Source organism: Arvicanthis niloticus, chromosome 16 (genome assembly GCF_011762505.2).
Source record: "Arvicanthis niloticus isolate mArvNil1 chromosome 16, mArvNil1.pat.X, whole genome shotgun sequence".
Taxonomy (NCBI): Eukaryota; Metazoa; Chordata; class Mammalia; order Rodentia; family Muridae; genus Arvicanthis; species Arvicanthis niloticus.
This window is the reverse complement of record NC_047673.1, coordinates 37,980,191-37,998,483: the sequence shown is the minus strand read 5'-3', so window position 1 is coordinate 37,998,483 and position 18,293 is coordinate 37,980,191. Positions and strand designations below refer to the sequence as shown.

General features: G+C 46.9%; 1 protein-coding gene across 1 annotated transcript in view; it reads left to right on the top strand.

The window, feature by feature from the left end:
- Wwc2 (WW and C2 domain containing 2) overlaps positions 1–18,293 on the top strand; it is a 166,079-nt gene that overhangs the window by 124,819 nt on the left and 22,967 nt on the right. The window contains exons 11-17 of the mRNA XM_034520119.2: positions 947–1,566; positions 5,265–5,394; positions 5,818–5,898; positions 5,974–6,060; positions 10,673–10,865; positions 12,965–13,129; positions 17,263–17,384. Of these exons, the coding sequence (XP_034376010.1) occupies positions 947–1,566; positions 5,265–5,394; positions 5,818–5,898; positions 5,974–6,060; positions 10,673–10,865; positions 12,965–13,129; positions 17,263–17,384 (1,398 nt within the window). The remainder of the gene's footprint in view (positions 1–946; positions 1,567–5,264; positions 5,395–5,817; positions 5,899–5,973; positions 6,061–10,672; positions 10,866–12,964; positions 13,130–17,262; positions 17,385–18,293) is intronic.

Here is an 18,293-nt window from a genome sequence, read left to right as displayed (position 1 = left end):
AATATCCTACAGAAAGAGGGTTTGCTTTATCTGTCACTGAAGACTTGAGAAAATATTATATCACTGCCATTATCCCAGCTGTTGCCGAGGGAGCTGGAAGATGCACCGTGACATCGCTGTTGTGACTTTGTCACGCAGCTTAGCATGTCACTCTCGCACTCTGGGTGAGCTCTGGCTCTGTGGCCTTTATAGGTGCCTTTCTTGTAGCCACAGAAGCTGCACTGACACTCTCAGTCTTGATCAGTATTTTACAATATGAAGTTGCTGTGGAAAGTTCTGCAAGCTGATTTACAAATAGGTATTTGATTTGGGTTTTTATTTAAATTCTGCAAAAAGTGTATCATTGACAGTGGGGACAATAATCTTACTATGTAGCTCTGGCTTGGCCTAAATTTGATATGTAGACCAGGCTGAACTTGAACTCACAGACATTTTACCTGTTTCTGCATCCTGAGTGTTGGGATTAAAGGTGTACACCACTTTACCTGCCTGTATCATTAAATTTTTTGAAGTGGTTGTTTATGTATATATGTATGTATGCATGTATGTATGTATGTATGTATTTTTGAGACAGAGACTCTCTGGGTAGCCCTGGTTGTTCTGGAGCTGGCTATGTAGACTAGGCTGGCCTTTATCTCAGAGATCCTTCTGCCTCTGCCTCTAAATTTCTAGGATTAAAGGCGTGTGCCACCACTCCTGGCACCGTGTGTCATGTATCATTTAGAAAGACCAGCATTGCTAAGGTGTATGTGGAGAGCCAGGTTGGTGACAGTAATGTGTGGGTAGGGAAATCTTTGTTCCAACAGTGAGTTCCGCTGCCCAGGCTATAGGTTTAGCACTTGGGCTTCTCTCTTTCCTTTTCTTCTGGAGTCTGAAGGAGCCAGTGGGTGTGGTTATGTTTCTTGTGGAGTGCAGAGTTTACAGTATGCTGTTCTCCTGTTTCCAGCCTCTCCTCCAGCACACTGTCCATGTCATCTGGGAGCAGTCTGGGGTCCCTGGCCTCTAGTCGGGGCTCTCTGAACACCTCCAGCAGAGGATCACTCAACTCCCTCAGTTCCAGTGAGCTCTATTACAGCAGCCAGGGCGACCAGATGGACACAGATTATCAGTATAAACTGGACTTCCTTCTTCAAGAGAAAGGTGGTTACATTCCTTCTGGACCCATCACCACCATCCATGAAAATGAGGTGGTCAAGTCCCCCAGCCAGCCTGGCCAGAGTGGACTCTGTGGGGTGGGAGTTACAGCAACCAGCCACACTCCCCCACTGACGGAAGCCTCCAAGTCAGTGACGTCCCTGTCCTCCAGGTCCTCTCTTTCCTCCTTGTCTCCTCCTGGCTCCCCTCTGGTCTTGGACAGCACATTTCCAGGGTCTTCCCATGACACCTCTCCACACCAGTTCACTGCCGACTTTGAGGACTGTGAGTTGAGTCGCCACTTTGCTGACATTGGCCTTGGTGAAAATCAGGTCTTGCTGGATTCAGATTCGGGAGGAGCATCCCAGTCTCTCCTTGAAGATAAAGGCCTGGATGAATGCACCGGGGAGCTGCTGTATGGAGGAGTAGCAGGTAAATGTAGACCCTCGCTTTCCTACTACCCCCGGCCATTCTAGGAAGGACTGTGCTACTTTTTTTCATATAAAGTATATGGTTCTCTTCTTTCTCTACTGTGTTCTTTAAGGAGTATTTATTCTATACCTAGACTTTTTTCTCTGTCAAATATAAATGACCATTTCAGACAGGAAGATATATTTAGCTCAGTGGTATTGGGGTATCGACCCCAGGGCGTTGCACATACTAGGCAGCCTGTCTACACTGAGATGGTGCAGTCTGTGGAGAATGAAGATCTCATTCAGATCCCTGTCACCAATGTGACAGCCACGCTGCAGCGCATACCTGGACTCCCAGGACTCCCTGGCCAGGGCCAGGTAGGTCTGCTGAGCTCTGTCACATTCCGTGAGAGACTCTGTCCCCAAAAGTAAAGTGGAGTTACTGAAGACACCCACTGTCAACTGCCAACCTAGCGTAAGCACACGTTTACAAACTGTGCACACAACCAAATCCGTGTACATACTCCAACCACACTGCCTTCCTCTGTAGTAGGCTCAGCCCTCAGTGGTGCTCTGTGGTCCAGGATGCTCTGTGGGAGGCAGATCCCTAGGAGGTGTTTGTGAGCAGTCCACACCTCCACCTGGAGCCTAGTTCACAAATAGCAAAGAGATGAGGCTGTTCTTTCTAAAATTGACCCACAACAGAAGAAAACAAAGTCAATTAGCATATTTGCTAATTACCACGAAGGTCGGTGTTTAGCTTGCTGGGGAATTCTGTGTAAACAGGTTTTGCTTTGTGCCAGACTCTCCTTCTGCCCTAGTTACTTAGCAGCTGCAGCTCAGTGTCCGGCATTGCTCTGCCATCTGCTGGCGGCTCTCCCAACTGCAGCTCCCGGAGGAGATGGCCAGGGCAGGGGCTGCGTTGTGAGGATGGTCCACTCTATTGGTCTTGAAACAAGGGAACTCTCTGCTCCTGCCAGGCAGTCGTGTTCAGTCAGTGTGCTTCAGTGTGGCCTCTCATGCAGAAAGGATGGCCTCTGTAGAACTCAGTCCTTGCTGTTTTAGGAAGGTTTTTTTTTTTTTCCTTTGTATGCGCAAGTGTAGGAATCCTACATATTAAATGATTGCCTAGTTGTAATCTTTAAAGATGAATACAGCTTGATACAGGGCTTTCTGACAGTGACGGCTGGAGTGCTGTGTTCTCATTAGTAGCCTGGGGCGGAGCTGGAGTGGATGAAGCCTTTGTGTGGTTTGTATGCCCTCTTTCAGGGAGGTGCCAACATTACAGGTTAAGTACCTGTACAAAGTAAAATACCACACACACTTGCACATAGACACACGGGAGAGCTGTCCTCACAGCGGCCTGTGTAAGAAGTACAGTGGAGCATGCCTGTTCTCTTCAGGACTCTAGGGCTGTTTCAGCAAGCATGCTACCCTGTCTTCCAGACCCATTCCTCCTCTGCGCAGTCCCCCCTCACAGAATGTGGGAGGAGTAACACCAGGGGAGCCTGCCGGGCACACACACTGGTTATGACGATGAGAGCTCATGCACACAGGCGTGCAACACTGCCCACAGCACTGCAGGTTGGGGACAGAAGAGGAAAGCCCAGTGCTTTGCACATGTGCCATTGTGAAAGCCAGCGCTTTGCGCATGTGCTGTTGTGCTTGTGTGTTTTTTGCCTTTCAGGCCATGACACTCCTTGAGCATCTTCAGCTGACTTTGCCCTTTTTATATTTGGAACATTCTCTAGTCAGTATTTCTAAATAGCCTGTTGTCGTGGAGAACCCAGTACCTCAGAGGAAATGCCCAGAATGGGGGAGAATCCCAAAAAACTTCAGCCCAAGGTCCATCACAATGATCCTGAGTCCCCAGTTACCAGTTACCCCCACTGCCTTCTTGCTAACACTTGAGTTTGCTACCAGCTGTGTGATGACCTTGTTGCTTGAGACAGGTGCCTGGAGGAAGAGACCATGAGACCTTTTTTAAAGAAAATACCTTCAAATGTCACACAGCACTGTTGTTTAAAAGGCACTTAGGCCTATGTTCAGTGACAGAGTGCTTGCCCAGGACACTATGCCCCAGGATCCATCCCCATACCTCAAGACTTGAAAAAATGCACAGGGGGACTTTGTGTGCAGTGAGCTTTCCATTTCCGGTCTGAATGCAGCAGAAGGCGTTGCTTTCTCAGCATCCAGGCTAACTGTTCAGGGTGCCAATGCTTGGCCTATCTGAGGAGCATTGTCCCACTTCTTAAAGGGAGGTGCGCTTGGAAGGACACTGTTTCTGAGGCCCTATATGGTAAAGCCGAATCCAGTTTGCTCCTTTGCACCAATCCCTGCTTGAGGACAGAGACCAAGATGGAATAACTATAAAGTCTTCCTACAGTCAGTCTCTGTCATTGTCAAAGTCAGTTTTCAGTCTGCCATGGTTATTCCTGGGGGTAATCAATAAATCATGTCGTCACCTTCCGCCCTCATACAGGGGGCTGGGCAAAGAGAAGGCACTTCATCAAGGAAAAAGCATTCCTCACTGCAGAAATAAAAGAGAGAGTGCAGCAATCAATCCTGTAATCTGAAGCCTTAAAACTTAGGCATCTTAACGGGATGTAAAGTCACGACTCAGAGGGGGACCGAAATGCATACCAATACCTCTCCTTGGGCTCACTCACTGGAGGATGAAAGACTCTGTTCTTACAGCTTATTACAGTACAGAGCAAGCTTTAAATGAATGCTCCCTGTTCCCTGCAGGATGCTGCCGTGTGAATATGAGTTAGAGATAAAAGCTCTAAGTGGTAGCTGGTGCTAAGGATTCAGTAGCACAGAAAAACAAAAGTTGTTTTGTTTTTTTAGTGATATTATTAGCTGGTGAGGGTTCCTGTAATTCAAAGATGTTTTCTCTTTAATTTCTGATAGAAGAGTAGCTGAGACGGAGCAGGCTGTGTAGAGAGGCGAGAGCAAACTCTTCAGTAGCTGGACTTATTCAAGTACGAACAGTTTGAGTGTTTGATGGGAGCGCATGCACGCTTAGCCAGAGTTTGTAGTGTCTCGTGAAAGCCTGAAGCAAAGAAGCTGGGAATACTGGGAATTATGTAGCCCTTGCCTTAAAATAGTTTAGGGCAAGGACCTGTGGGTCAGTGGGTTTACGGCAGTTGCATCCAAGACTGACAGCCTGAATTTCGTCCCCAGAACCCACATGACGGAAGGAAGGAGAGAGATGCTCCTTCAAGTTGTCCTCTGACCTCTACATGTGCACCTACACACTCTTGTGCACACTTGCTTAAATAGATAAACGTGCTTTTTATTGGTGTCTAATGTGGGTGGGCCTTGACAGCTAGCTCAGTGGTTAAGAGCAGCTGATGCTCTTGCAGAGAACAGGAATTCAGTTCCCAGGACTCACATGGTGGCTCACAACTGCCAATAACTCCAGACCTGAGGATCCACTGCCATCTTCTGGCCACCATGGGTACTGCATGTACATGATGCATTTCTATAAATGTGGGCAAAACATTCAATACACATAAAATAAATCTTCTTAAAATAATTCCTTAGACAGAATCAAAAACAGTTTTTTCCAAGTAACCAAATTCTAGACCCTATAAACCACAGCATTCCTCTCACCCATCTGTGAGGCAAATTGTACTTTGCGTGTCTATGGTGTGAGTATTTTATACTTTCCTCAACAAGAAACTAATGATGTTACCACTTTCTCCACCTTAGATGTGGAAAAGTCATTACTCAAAAGAAGAGGACTCCATCTGCGAGGAGACAAGACTGCTCGGGTATCTGCTGCCGCCTCTGACGAATCTGTGGCTGGAGACAGCGGCGTCTACGAAGCCACCATGAAGCAGTAAGGAACCAGCAGGGTTACATTCAGTCCCTGCATGCCTGTCAGCCAGGCTGGTGCATTCTGTAAGGTGAAGCAGTCCCCTGCCAGAAACATCCCACCACCATGGAAATGGCAAGCAGACTGGTATATGGATTGGCAGCTGACCTGGTGATTGGCCAGTGCTTGTTGGCACATGAAGTACCTTATGTACATGTCTGAAGCCCCTGAGATAGTGGGGTAGCCTCTCGGGCTTAGGAATGCCAGGCACTTGAAATTTGTTCCCTAAGCTCGAGTCAGACCTGATTCTTGTCCAAATCAGCAGTTCCACAGGAGTCAGTTCCACAGGGATGTAAGGCAAAGTGTCCCCATAGTCAATGTCCCCATAGTCAGTGTCCCCATAATCAGTGTCCCTATTAACTGAGTTCACCTGCTACTGGTTCCTAGGCCTGGTGAAATTGAAGACGTTCCCTACAGTGAAGAGGATGTCACCATTGTGGAGACTGCCCAGGTGCAGATAGGACTCAGGTAATGCAGGTGGGGTGGGGTGCCTGGGTGTGGTTCCTGTGGTTCCTCTGTTTGACTCTTTGTCTCTTTTGGCAGATACGATACAAAGAGTTCAAGTTTCATGGTGATTATAGCACAACTCCGAAATCTTCATGCCTTCTTGATACCTCATTCTTCAAAAGTGTAAGTAAAGTCAGTACAGGAAACAAATTAAGGACTTAAAAGTTCCTACAATGATTCTGCTTGTGATCAAACTACTCATCAAAATGAAGACCGGGGGCAGGCATGTGAAGAGATGCTAGTGGGTAGGTGTTCTGGCCTCTCTTCCAGGGACCCCACATTTGTTTTCCTAGCAACCGCATTGGACAGCACCCAATAACCTCCTGCAACTAAGGCTCCAGGGTGCTAAAACCCTCTTGCGACCTCTGCAGATACCCGCACAGGGATACGGACAGATACACACAATTAAAAATGAAAAACAAAACAGATCTTTTTTAAAAAGTGAATATACGGGAGAAGCAGCTAGAAGATTTTGTGTGTGACCCAACAGTAGCTAAAGTGAAGCAGAGAGTGGGGAAAGCAAACAGGGCTAGGTCCATTCAGAAGACTGCTGCTGAGGCTGGGCGTCAACACTTCGTGCTCTCTTTTTCACCACAGGCCATGTGGGGGCCTGACCAGGGCCTGATTGCTGAGAATCTGGTTTTAATTTTTGTTATTGTATAGCAGTTACTATTATTGGTTTGGAGAATTTTTTCTGATGTCGCACATGAATATGTAGTGATTAAGTTAAGCCTCGTCACAGAGACATTTTATGTTTCGTGAAAGCATGTGCTTTTAGCACTCCATGCCTGCTTCCAGCGAGTAGTGCAGTGATGCACAGTACAGTGTAGCCAACCAAGTGCTCTCCACTGCCCAAGAGGGCCGCCTTCTAGAGTTCATAACCACCAGTCCCCTCTAGAGCCAAGAGCCAGCATCCCAAAGACTCTAAGAAGGGCAAGTGACTGCATGTCTGCCCTGCATTTGAACCTCCTCTCTGAACATGGCAGTACAGGAATGGTTTGGTTTTTTTTGTTTTTTTTTTTTGTTTTTTTTTATATAGATTTATTAATTTATTTACTTTATGTATATAAGTACAATTATAGCTGTCTTCAGACATACCAGAAGAGGGTTTCAGATCCCATTACATTACAGATAGTTGTGAGCCACCATGTTGTGGTTGCTGGGAATTGAACTCAGGACCTCTGGAAGAGCAGTCAGTGCTCTTAACCGCTGAGCCATCTCTCCAGCCCAGGTGATTGTTTTCTTAATGGCCATGTCTTCTCAGAGGCCAGGACTTTAAACAGAGTGTGTAAGAGTCCTGGGCATTTTCCCAACAGGGTTTGCATCTCCATCATCCTGGGGAGAGGGTTGGGGTGTGCAGAGGCAGAGCTACAGAAAAATAGACTGAGTGGCTGAGCGTCCACTGACAACCATCAAAGCTGGCATTAGGATCTAGGAGGAGAATGGGCACAAGGGACTTCCTGAATAAAGCATGGAGACAGCTTCATTAACAGGGTTAGCAGAGAGACTGGGCGTCAACACGGTGGCCAGCATTTGGGGAAGACAGGCTTCATGCTATCCACCATTCGCAACTCCACAATCTGTGATACCAAAGTATGTTGTCAGTGGCTCCTTAGTGAACCAGGTCAGAGTAATAGAACTGTGGGGACTGAGCACTGAGCATGCCACACCCATGGCCAGCTGTCCGTCCGTCTGTCCTTCCTTCCTTCCTTCCTTCCTTCCTTCCTTCTTCCCTTCCTTCCTTCCTTCCTTCCATCTTTATTTTTAATTATTTTATGTGTATGAATGTATGAATGTTTGCCTACATATATGTCTGTGCACCATATGTGTTTCTGGTGTCCAAGGAGCCACTGTGTGAGTGCTGGCAACCAAGCACAGGTCCTCCACAGGAACAGAAAATGCTTTTACCTGTGGAGCCATCTTCTCAGGCTCCCTTCTTACACACAAGTGTTCTTCCTCAGCTACACGGGTGACAGTCACCCTCACCTCACGAGAGGTCCTAGGCCACCGGTGACAGTCACCCTCACCTCACGAGAGGTCCTAGGCCACCGGTGACAGTCACCCTCACCTCACTGGAGGTCCTAGGCCTTCCTAAGCCCGAGGGTAGCTCAGGAGCAGTAGTGGCTCTCAGCCAGCTGGTGTGTTGCATATGCTTCTGTTACAGCAACATGTAGTCGCAGTTGCTTATCTAATTGTTCTGAACTTTCCTGAGATGTAGCAACATTTTCTTAACTTCATGCATAAGCCTGAATGCTGATACTCCAGAAGTATCAACCGTACACAATACTCTGCAGGCTTCCGAGACTTGAGAGGTTTTTGTTTGATTTTATTTTCCTTCCTTCCTTCCTTCCTTCCTTCCTTCCTTCCTTCCTTCCTTCCTTCCTTCTTCCCTCCCTCCCTCCCTTCCTCCCTCCCTCCCTCCCTCCCTCCCTCCCTCCCTCCCTTCCTCCCTCCTTTCTACTTTCTTTTTAATTCCTCTTTTCCTTTTTTCTAATTTTAAACTTCATTATATAAAAAGCTACAAAGAAAAAACATCATTAACCAAATTTCACCAGACCCAAAGACTATGTGATGTGACAGAAGCTGTGGAACTTCACTCTGGGTTTATATTTTCTATAGCAAATATATATTTTATGATATATTTTCATTTCCTGCCACCAGAAATGAAAGCTCCACAGCAGTTAGGACTTCTGTCTTCTTCGTGTTCATTGTTTACATTTAGTCCTTCCTCTTCCATTCATATTTAGCCTTTCTCGTTTACCTTTCTGCCTTTTAGACTGTACCCACATGTATATGTGTTTCATATATACATGTACTGTTGCACAGATTCTGCATGTCAGTGAAAATGGGGGGGGGGGTTCTCATAGTGTGTGACTTAATACTAAATATTCTAAGTTCATCCACTTTCCTGAAAATTTTGAGACTTTATTTTTCTTATATTAAATAAGTACTATTTATCTCTAAAAAAAATGCTTTTAGCTTTTTGAGACAAGATCTCATATGTTCCAAGCTAGCCTCAAACACCTGAGCCTCCTGTCTCCTCCTCCCAAGTGCTGGAATTGAGGCCACGGGCCACCATGCCTGGCTCTAGAATTTTATTTTACTACTAATTATGACAAATGTTGGTGTTCAGCTGGTTGGTAACAGCCACATTATTCTGGGACTGGCTCAGGTTTGCCTGGCTTTGGAGAGGTCTCTTCTGGCAGAGTGGGCTGAACAGTGCCCTCGTCTGCTATCCCTGTGCCCTACTTTTTTGGGGCGGTGTTGGGAGGGGATGGGTTTTCAAGAAAGGGTTTTCTGGTTAGCTCTAGCTATCCTGTAACTCACTCTGTAGACCAGGCTGATCTCGAACTCACAGATCTACCAGTCTCTGCCTCCCAGGTGCTGTGCTAAAATTAAAGGTGTGTGACACTGCAAACTGATGGAAGAGGAGGAGGAGGAGGAGGAGGATTAACTTACTCTTATTTTAATGTGTACGGGTGTTTTGCCTGCATGTATGTCTATGTACCACATGCATGCCAGAAGAGGGCATTGGCCCTCCCAGAACTGGGTTACAGATGCTTGTGAGCTGTTCAGGTTCTAGGAACTGAACAGGGACCTCTGGAAAAGCAGCCAGCGCTCTTAACCACTGAGCCATCTCTCCAGGCCCTGCCTTCACTTCTGAAGCTCATCAACTCTGTCCTGTATGATGTGGAAAGATTTTGAGATGAGCCAAACAGAGGGATCTGGTATAGAGCAGCTGGAACCTGAAGGGACTGATGTCCTTTCCTTCCGTTTGACTCTCTGACGACGTGTTGCTTTTCCATGAAGGCAGAGGGGAAAAAAGACGCCCCTCTCCAGAGCTTGCAGCCCTCTGGGGGCACTGGGCCTTTCATCAGCCGCCAGTGGATTTCTAGTGTTGGGTCTTTGTAATTAATGTTGATATAAAATAAAAAATAACATGGAATTTTCAACTATGGGATTGAATTTATAGATTTTTTTTTCCTAACTAGAAAGAAAAAACTGACATATTTTAGAATATAAGTTAGACAAGAGTATGAATTAAAAGGGGGAGATTTCATGGATTTCTGTTTCTGGAATTAGGAGGGAAATACCTCAGGCTGCTTCTGGGAACTGTGAGTGTTCATGGAGTCACTGCTGTCGCACACTTTGCTCTGCATCTGCGCAGAGTGAGATCCTCTGCGAGTCTGTCACATCTGCGCCTTCAGAGATGCTAGACAATGATAGTTTTGAACCGCCACTTCATCTGTTTCCCATCTTGTTAACAGTACGCTGCTCAGCCTTTCTTCCTCTCTGTAGGGTAATATGTTCCGTTCCTAGGGTCACTCATCCAGTCTCAGTTTGGTGCTCAGAGTGAGGGTTCTTTGAGAGAACATCTCTCGAATCCACGTCAGCATGTCCCCACCTTCTCCAGCTCAGAAGCAGCTTACTTTTGAGTTGATGGATGCAGGGAGGTTCATCCTTTGCGACTTCCTCCTTGTTTTCCCATAGTGCCTTTCCTGTAGTCTCGTGGTGATAGCAGGCTGGGTTTTTGGTGTTCAGTTTGGTTTTGGGCGCAGTGGGCACGGCTGGGTTAAGAACAGTGCCTGCAGCTAAGCTAGGACCCATCATGGCACTTTGATCTGATAATGCTGTCTCCTCATTTTCTTTCTTTTGTAGCTAATTGCAAATGACAGCTGCGAATCCACTGTAATGGACATACCCGTGAGACTCATTCTGTGCTTACTCTTGGCAGGTATTTTAGGGTCGCCGTGCTTCCCTCCTCGGTGGATGTCAGCTGTCTATTTCGAACAAAAGTCCACCCACCCACTGAATCTGTGCTGTACAATGATGTGTTCAGGGTGGCCATCTCCCAGGCAGCCCTTCAACAGAAGACGCTGAGAGTCGATCTCTGCTCAGTCAGTAAACACCGGAGGGAGGAATGCCTGGTAGGCACCGTCGCCATCATCCTGATCACTCTCACATAACACCACGAGCCCTGTTCTGCAAAACCTTTCTCTATTTCCACTTTACCAACAATGGCTACAGCTCTCTTTTTTTTTTTTTTTTTTTTTTTAAATGTTTATTTTTTTATTTGGGAATGGGTGTTGGTGTGTACATGTGCCAAGGCACGGATGTGATGGTGAAAGGAATGCATTCTCTTCTTTCACCATGTAGGTTCTGAGGATAAAGCACAAGTCATCTGGCTTGGTGGCAAGCCCCTTTGCCCGCTGAGCCATCTCGCCAGCCCTGGTTGGTTAGTTGGTTTGTTTGTTTGTTCTAGAATGCTTTTCCTCTCGTTCCAGATTTTTAAATTCCACTTATAAACTCTAATGTTCTGTAGAGCTTGACTTTTTGTTCTTCGAATGTGGCCATCACTGTGGAGCAAGTTTGCACTTTCCAGTGCTGGGCTCGTGTGGCATACTCTCTGTATTAAGCTTCTTTAAGCCTGGAGCAATATCATGGAAGTTTGATGATGGAAAATTCAGTCACCTCCATTTTCTGATACATAGCTGCCCACAGTGGGCTATGCACCTAGATGCTGGAGCTGGGCATCGAACTGTCCCGGCCCTAAGTCACCGATCCAAACTGAATTAAGTAGCCAGGTGGTGGGGGAAATGCACACCTTTAATCCCAGTACTCGAGAGGCAGAGGCAGGGGGATCTCTGTGAGTTTGAGAGCAGTGTGGTCTACAAAGCAAGTTCCAGTACACCCAGAGGCACACAGAGAAACCCTCTGTCAAAAACAAAACAAAACAAAAGCCACACACACACAAAACAAAGGAAAAAATTAAAAGCAAGCAAGACACTAAGCGTGTGGTTTCTTTATCCAGCCCACGTGCCCTTCCATTGTAATGGACATAAATTGCTCAGCACAGCGCGACTCAGCTGAGTGAGACTGACTGTATCAGTTAGGTCAGCATCTCCCTCTGGGTGCAGGGCACAAATGCAGGCATCCAGCCAGGGCACACATGGTCAAAAACGGCTGGGTTTGTGTGGTCCCGCACAGGACGAGCACATATTTAATGATGAGCACAGGGAAAAGGACAAGTGTTTTGTTTGTTTGTTTGTTTTTCATTTTTTGTCAGTACAGTAGATACCATGTGTAATACGTGTCAGAGGCTCCAGTAAACTTACTAAGTATGTTACGGAGTATCCTCGAAGAACCAGTGCGCTTGAGTGAGACTCTGACTGTGAGTAGGTGGGATCTGAAGTCGATTACTTTGCCCCCCCCCCTTTTTTTAAACATTCTAGTGACCCACAGATCCAAAGAGAACTTGCGAAATTATTGTTCAAGAGCAAAATCGGCATCTCTGTCTTTATAAGCAAGTTATTCTTCTGACATATTAAGAGGAATGCTTTGGTTTCAACTTAGTCATTTATCCTTTTTTTTCTCTAAATTTAATTCCACATTCAGAAAAACCTGTGTGCTTAGTTATTGGAGAAATTGTTTGGGAAATTTAACATTACAAAATAATCCCAAGATGGGCAGTTCGATTGGGCATTATCTCTTACTGAGCCAGAGCTGAAGATATAAATACGTCCAGATTTTAAAACCCACCAGTGCTGGAGGGAAGTGGCCCCGCAGATCAGGTGCCCTTGCGCATGCGTGAGTGCCGAGGCCTAGACCACAGCACCCATGTAGAAGCAGGACTCAGTGGTGCATTCCTGAACACCAGTCCTGGGGGCTAGAGCCTTTGACTCCAGATTCAGTGAGAGACCCTGCCATTCCTAAGTAAATAAACAAGTAGTGAGGAAGAAATTGAGGAAAATGTCTCAAAGTCATCCTCTGACCACTGCACACACACTCAAGAACACACAGGCGCACATGATCACACACAGGTACACAAACACATGCACATGCATACACACACACACACACACACACACACACACACACACACACACACACAAACACACACAGCCTGTCCTTATGTCACCAGTGGTGTGTTGCTTTAAGACAAGCTCGCCCAGTCATTTCTTGTCTTACCAGAGAACAAATACTAAGTTAAACATCTCACTTTTCTCTCTCCCTTCATTTCCCATAGGCTGGGACGCAGATCAGCCTGGCGGATTTACCATTTTCCAATGAGATTTTCATGCTGTGGTATAATTTGCTTCCTTCCAAGCAAATGCCTTGCAAGAAGAATGAAGAAGAAAACGAGGAGCTCGGAGCTCAGTCAAAGCAGCCCAGGCTTGACCCTGTAGACTTGGTGAGTCCGCGCTGGGAGGCGCTGATGTGTGCCGGGGGCACAGCCCCTGTTGGCTCCCATCATCCCAGGAGAGGTCATTTTCAGCTTAGATTCAAGTAGAACTTACCTCCCATAAAATACTTGAGGCTTTGTTGTTTAAATGACCATGGAAACCTTTGATTTTAATTTATTTTGTTCATTAAGATCATGTATTTGATGCCACATTTGAAACACTTTGTCTTGTACGTCGTCAGTTTTCGGTCTGGAGGCCTGTTAGTTTTCCATCTTTAGCTATCAATATTCTTAAATAGCTTTCTGCCCTAAAATTTGTTTTAACTAGTAGATGGTTTATTCCCTACTTACTGAGAAGTTTGCTGGAACACAAGACTGGGCTCTCCTGTGGATGTCCCACGTTTGCTTGCCAGTCCTCAGCTGGTGCTTCCCCATGCTGGGATCACAAGTGTTTCACTGCTGCTCCCAGACTTTGAGTTGTACTGGGGATCAAACTCAGGTCCTTGTGCACCGCAGCCACCTTACCGACCGAGCCATCCCTCTGCCCTCCTATGATGAGCACTGAAGAAGCCCCTCCTCATCTCCATTTAGGAGAAATTTGAGAGAACATCAACACTAATTCCTTAAAAGTCTGGTGGGTCCACCCACTACCTGGTCTTTGGTTGAAGATTCAATGTCTTTATTCGTTCTGACTCTCAGAATTTTGGTCTTGAATTTGGTTTGGTACCTGTCTTTTTAGGAGCATCTCATTTCAACAAGACCATCTTAATGTAGCTCACATTTAGCTGTTCTCTCATCATTGAGTTCATATCTGAAAGGTTGTAGAGACGTTCATCTGTTAAAAGCTAGAGGTCTGGGCTCCTTCTCCAGCACTGTGTCTGCCTGGACACTGCCAAGCTTCCTGCCATGATGATAATGCACTGTAATGTAAGCCAGGCCCAATTAAATGTTGTCCCTTGTAAGAGTTGCCTTGGTCGTGGCGTCTCTTCACAGCAATGAGAACCCACAAAGACTATGGTGGGAAGTGGTCCACTTGGTAGCTGAGATGGTGTCCATCTGGCTGATGGGTTGGTTTCCAGACTCTGGCTCTAAGTTGGGACATCTTTACTAATTATGTCAGATTCCTGGAGACAACCACTAGCTCAGGCTTGGCTTCTTAAAGGAGCACAGTTAGCTGGCATTAATTCGTGAGTTCAGGTCGTTTGCACTTAGAGTTATTATTGAGAGGGATGTGTTGTTTCCTAAGGTTCTGTTGGCAGCAGCTGGATGATTAGGTTGTTTGTGGTCTCCCCTCCCGCACCCAAGTGTTAAGGTTCACTGGTTTGCTCTGATCATGTGATTTATTGCTTCCCAACTCTCCCGGTCATTTGTTTCTCACATAAAATGTGTTAATGTGGATAAGACTGTCTTCTTCCTCTGTGCATAATATTTCTCAGAGCTCCCACCATGGTGCCATGGTAGTGAGGTTGTCAGGAATGCTTGTGTGTGTGTGTGTGTGTGTGTGTGTGTTACTCTCTCACCAGTGTTGAGAGAGGACTGTGCTTAGTCTTGGTGGACAGTTACTACTCTCCAGGTTTATGTCATTCTGGGTTTCCTGGGTGTGGTTTGCTCAGCAGAAGGCTGATGTTTCCGCCCTTGCATGTGGGTTGGCCTTTTTCCCTTACAGCTTTTAGTGGCCCTTCATTTTGTTTCATGAGTTTTTCCCTTTGTGTGCACATATGTTTTGTGTGCGTGTGTTTATTTGTGTGCAAGTTCCTGTGCACTCAAGTGAGCATCCATGTGCAGGCCACGGGGCAGCCTCGGCCCCCACTCTCGGTGTGCTTCTCACTTTGCTTGTTGAGCCAGGACCTCACTGGCCTGGACTTGGCCAGCTGTCCATATGGCCATGCCTCCCCAGCACCCGCACGGCAGACGAGTGCTGCTGTGCCCAGGTCTTCTCACATGAACATGGGTTCAGAGACTCAAATTCAGGCCTCATGCTTGCAAGGCAGCCACTACGGCACGGACTGTGCCATCGCCCCAGCCTCTTCCTTGTATTGGTACCGTGGCTTAAGAGGGTTCCTTCTTTTCTGGCCATGTCTGTTTTCAGTTCTAAATGTTTCTTGTGCTTGAGATCTAAAGGATTAATATTTTAAAAATAAAAATAAACAAGCCATAAGATGAACTAGAAAGTACTTTGTGCTTTGCCAGTGAATTTTCTGGTTGGAGAAGTGTGGTTTCTCCTGCTCCTCGTACTGTGGTTTTTCCCGTTGTTTTTCTAGTCAGACTCCACAGGTTGTGGCAAAAAGGGCTCTGTTAGTCCAAGGAGTTCAGCCAAGTCCAGCCACTGTGCCTGCAGAGAAGTCCTGTGGCCAGGCAGTTTTCTGACTAACCTGTCTTACCTGTGTGTCTTCTGTTGGTGGCTGTTTATCCTGACATCTCTCTTACTCATAGGACATGGAACTGTAACCTGTCATCTTGCCACTCGCCCAATCTAAAGTGTTAAGATGGTCCACACCCTTTCTCCTCCCACCACTGGAAGGTTTTCTTCTCTGACTTGCAGCAGCTCTACTCCTATGCACTGGTGCACTTCTCTTTGTGTTCTGCTAGTAGAATAATCTGTAATTTCATCAGTTTTTCTTTACTATGTGAGTTGTAGAAGTTTAATTGCTGTCTCTGATTAACTGCGGTGTGTGAGTCACTGTAGGTCTTGCGGTGTGTGAGTCACTGTGGGTCTTGCGGTGTGTGAGTCACTGTGTGTCTTGCGGTGTGTGAGTCACTGTGGGTCTTGCGGTGTGTGAGTCACTGTGTGTCTTGCGGTGTGTGAGTCACTGTGGGTCTTGCGGTGTGTGAGTCACTGTGTGTCTTGCGGTGTGTGAGTCACTGTGGGTCTTGCGGTGTGTGAGTCACTGTGGGTCTTGTGGTGTGTGAGTCACTGTAGGTCTTGCGGTGTGTGAGTCACTGTGTGTCTTGCGGTGTGTGAGTCACTGTGTGTCTTGCGGTGTGAGTCACTGTGGGTCTTGCGGTGTGTGAGTCACTGTGGGTCTTGCGGTGTGTGAGTCACTGTGGGTCTTGTGGTGTGTGAGTCACTGTGGGTCTTGCGGTGTGTGGAGTCACTGTGGGTCTTGCGGTGTGTGAGTCACTGTGGGTCTTGCGGTGTGTGAGTCACTGTGGGTCTTGCGGTGTGTGAGTCACTGTGGGTCTTGCGGTGTGTGAGTCACTGAGGGTCTTGCGGTGTGTGAGTCACTGTGGGTCTTGCGGTGTGTGAGTCACTGTGGGTCTTGCGGTGTGAGTCACTGTGGGTCTTGTGGTGTGTGAGTCACTGTGGGTCTTGCGGTGTGGGTCACTGTGGGTCTTGCGGTGTGGGTCACTGTGGGTCTTCCTCTGGTGTCTGCTGTTTCTTTTGGCTTGTTACCATAGTACAATGCTGGCCGTATCAAATGAGGGACTGTAAAAGTGCCAGCTGAAGTATTCTTGGGACGAGTCAGTGCTCTTCTGGAAGTCAGATGACAACATGGGAAAGTTACCCGCATCACCTGGGGGTTTTGAATTCCAAGTTTTCTCTCTCCAGGGCCTTTGGAGGCATGAGGTGTCTGCTTGCTGTTTAGCTTGCTAGCAGCTGGTTTTGGCTTTCCCTGTGTCTGGCTCTGTAAGATGCAGCTTAGGAAGGGAAAAGCCTGAACAGAAATACCCTGGGTAATGTAATATGGGCCCACCTCCCCGCTCACTCATGTCCTCCAACCCCTTTTATGTGGACTGCCTCGGTCACTCTGAACGCCATGCTGGTCTTTTCACACTGTGGGTTAGGGGGCTGCCCTTCTAGGCAGCCCATCTGTTCAGCCTGCAGGCTTCATGCCTAGGTTGAAAAATGCCTTTAGAGGAAACACTGGCAGTGACGGTCACCTCTCTTCTATCTTTGCTCTCCCTGGGACCTCAGCCCACCAGCATGATGGCCCCTGATAGCCGTCTTGGTTTGTAACATCTGGAGTCTGTGTTTGTTTTTGGTTTCATTTTGTTCAGTTTTCATATTTGTTCTCAGCAGGAGACCTGGGTCTGGTACAAGCTGCTTCTTCACAGCTGGAGATGTGAGTCTGCATCCGAGGAGTTTCTGAATCATATTTGGAGTGTCTGGTGTTAACTGCCATATGGTTTCCATTCTGCAGGATGCCGTGTCAGCCTTACTTGCAAGAACTTCAGCTGAGCTGTTGGCTGTGGAACAAGAGCTGGCCCAAGAAGAGGAGGAGGAAGGACTGAGGCCAGAGCAGCAGGGTCCAGGGGAAGATTGGTAAGCAGCCGCTGCCTTTCTCTGGGGGGACCAGGCCATCCTTGGTTTCTCTAAGGGACTTTGGGAGCAAGCACTTTGTAGGCCCAGATCTTAGTCTGGAGCTGTGGGATCAGGGTGAGCTGCCTGAACCTCTCCTTGTCATTGGAGAGTTAGAGGAAGAAATGGAGAGACTGGCAAAGTCAGCCCCTTGGCTGGGCTCCTTCTCTTGCTGCTGGTAACAGTGCCTACAGCGTTCTATGCATTTGTTTTTTGTTTTTTTTTTGTCTGAGCTGTTCATGTAGAAAGCTATGAAACCTTGTTACAGAACAGTGGTTCTCAGCTTGTAGGTAGGGACCCCTGGAGTCTGAACAACCCTTTCACAGGGGTCGCCTAAGACCAGATATTTATGTTATGATTCATAATGGTATCAAAATTACCATTATGAAGTAGTAGCAGCAAATAATTTTATAATCGGGGGTCACCACAACATGAGGAGCTGTATTAAAGGGTCACAGTATTAGGAAGGTTGAGAACCACTGCTGTAGAGTCATAGACAAGGTAAAATTAACTTATCCTCCCACCCACCACCCCCACCCACCCACCCACCACCACCCCCGGTGTCATTCAGGCAGTACTTGAGCAAAGTTGTTATTACCATTATAGTATTGGTCTTGGGTTTCTTCCTCTGTGTCAGCAGCCCATCCTTTAAGGATGCCAGGTCTGTTATGTGTGGTTGGACTAATGTTAGCATTTACATACTCACGTTTATGTATATACATATGCAAAGATAAAACATGTTATAAATTCAGAGTGACAAGGAATGTCATAAATGTTACCATAGACATTTGTAAGGAAGGACTACAGCAGTGATGTACAAAGGCTCAGGGACACAGTGGCTAAAGCCAGCGTGGGAGGGGCGTTCATAAGGTT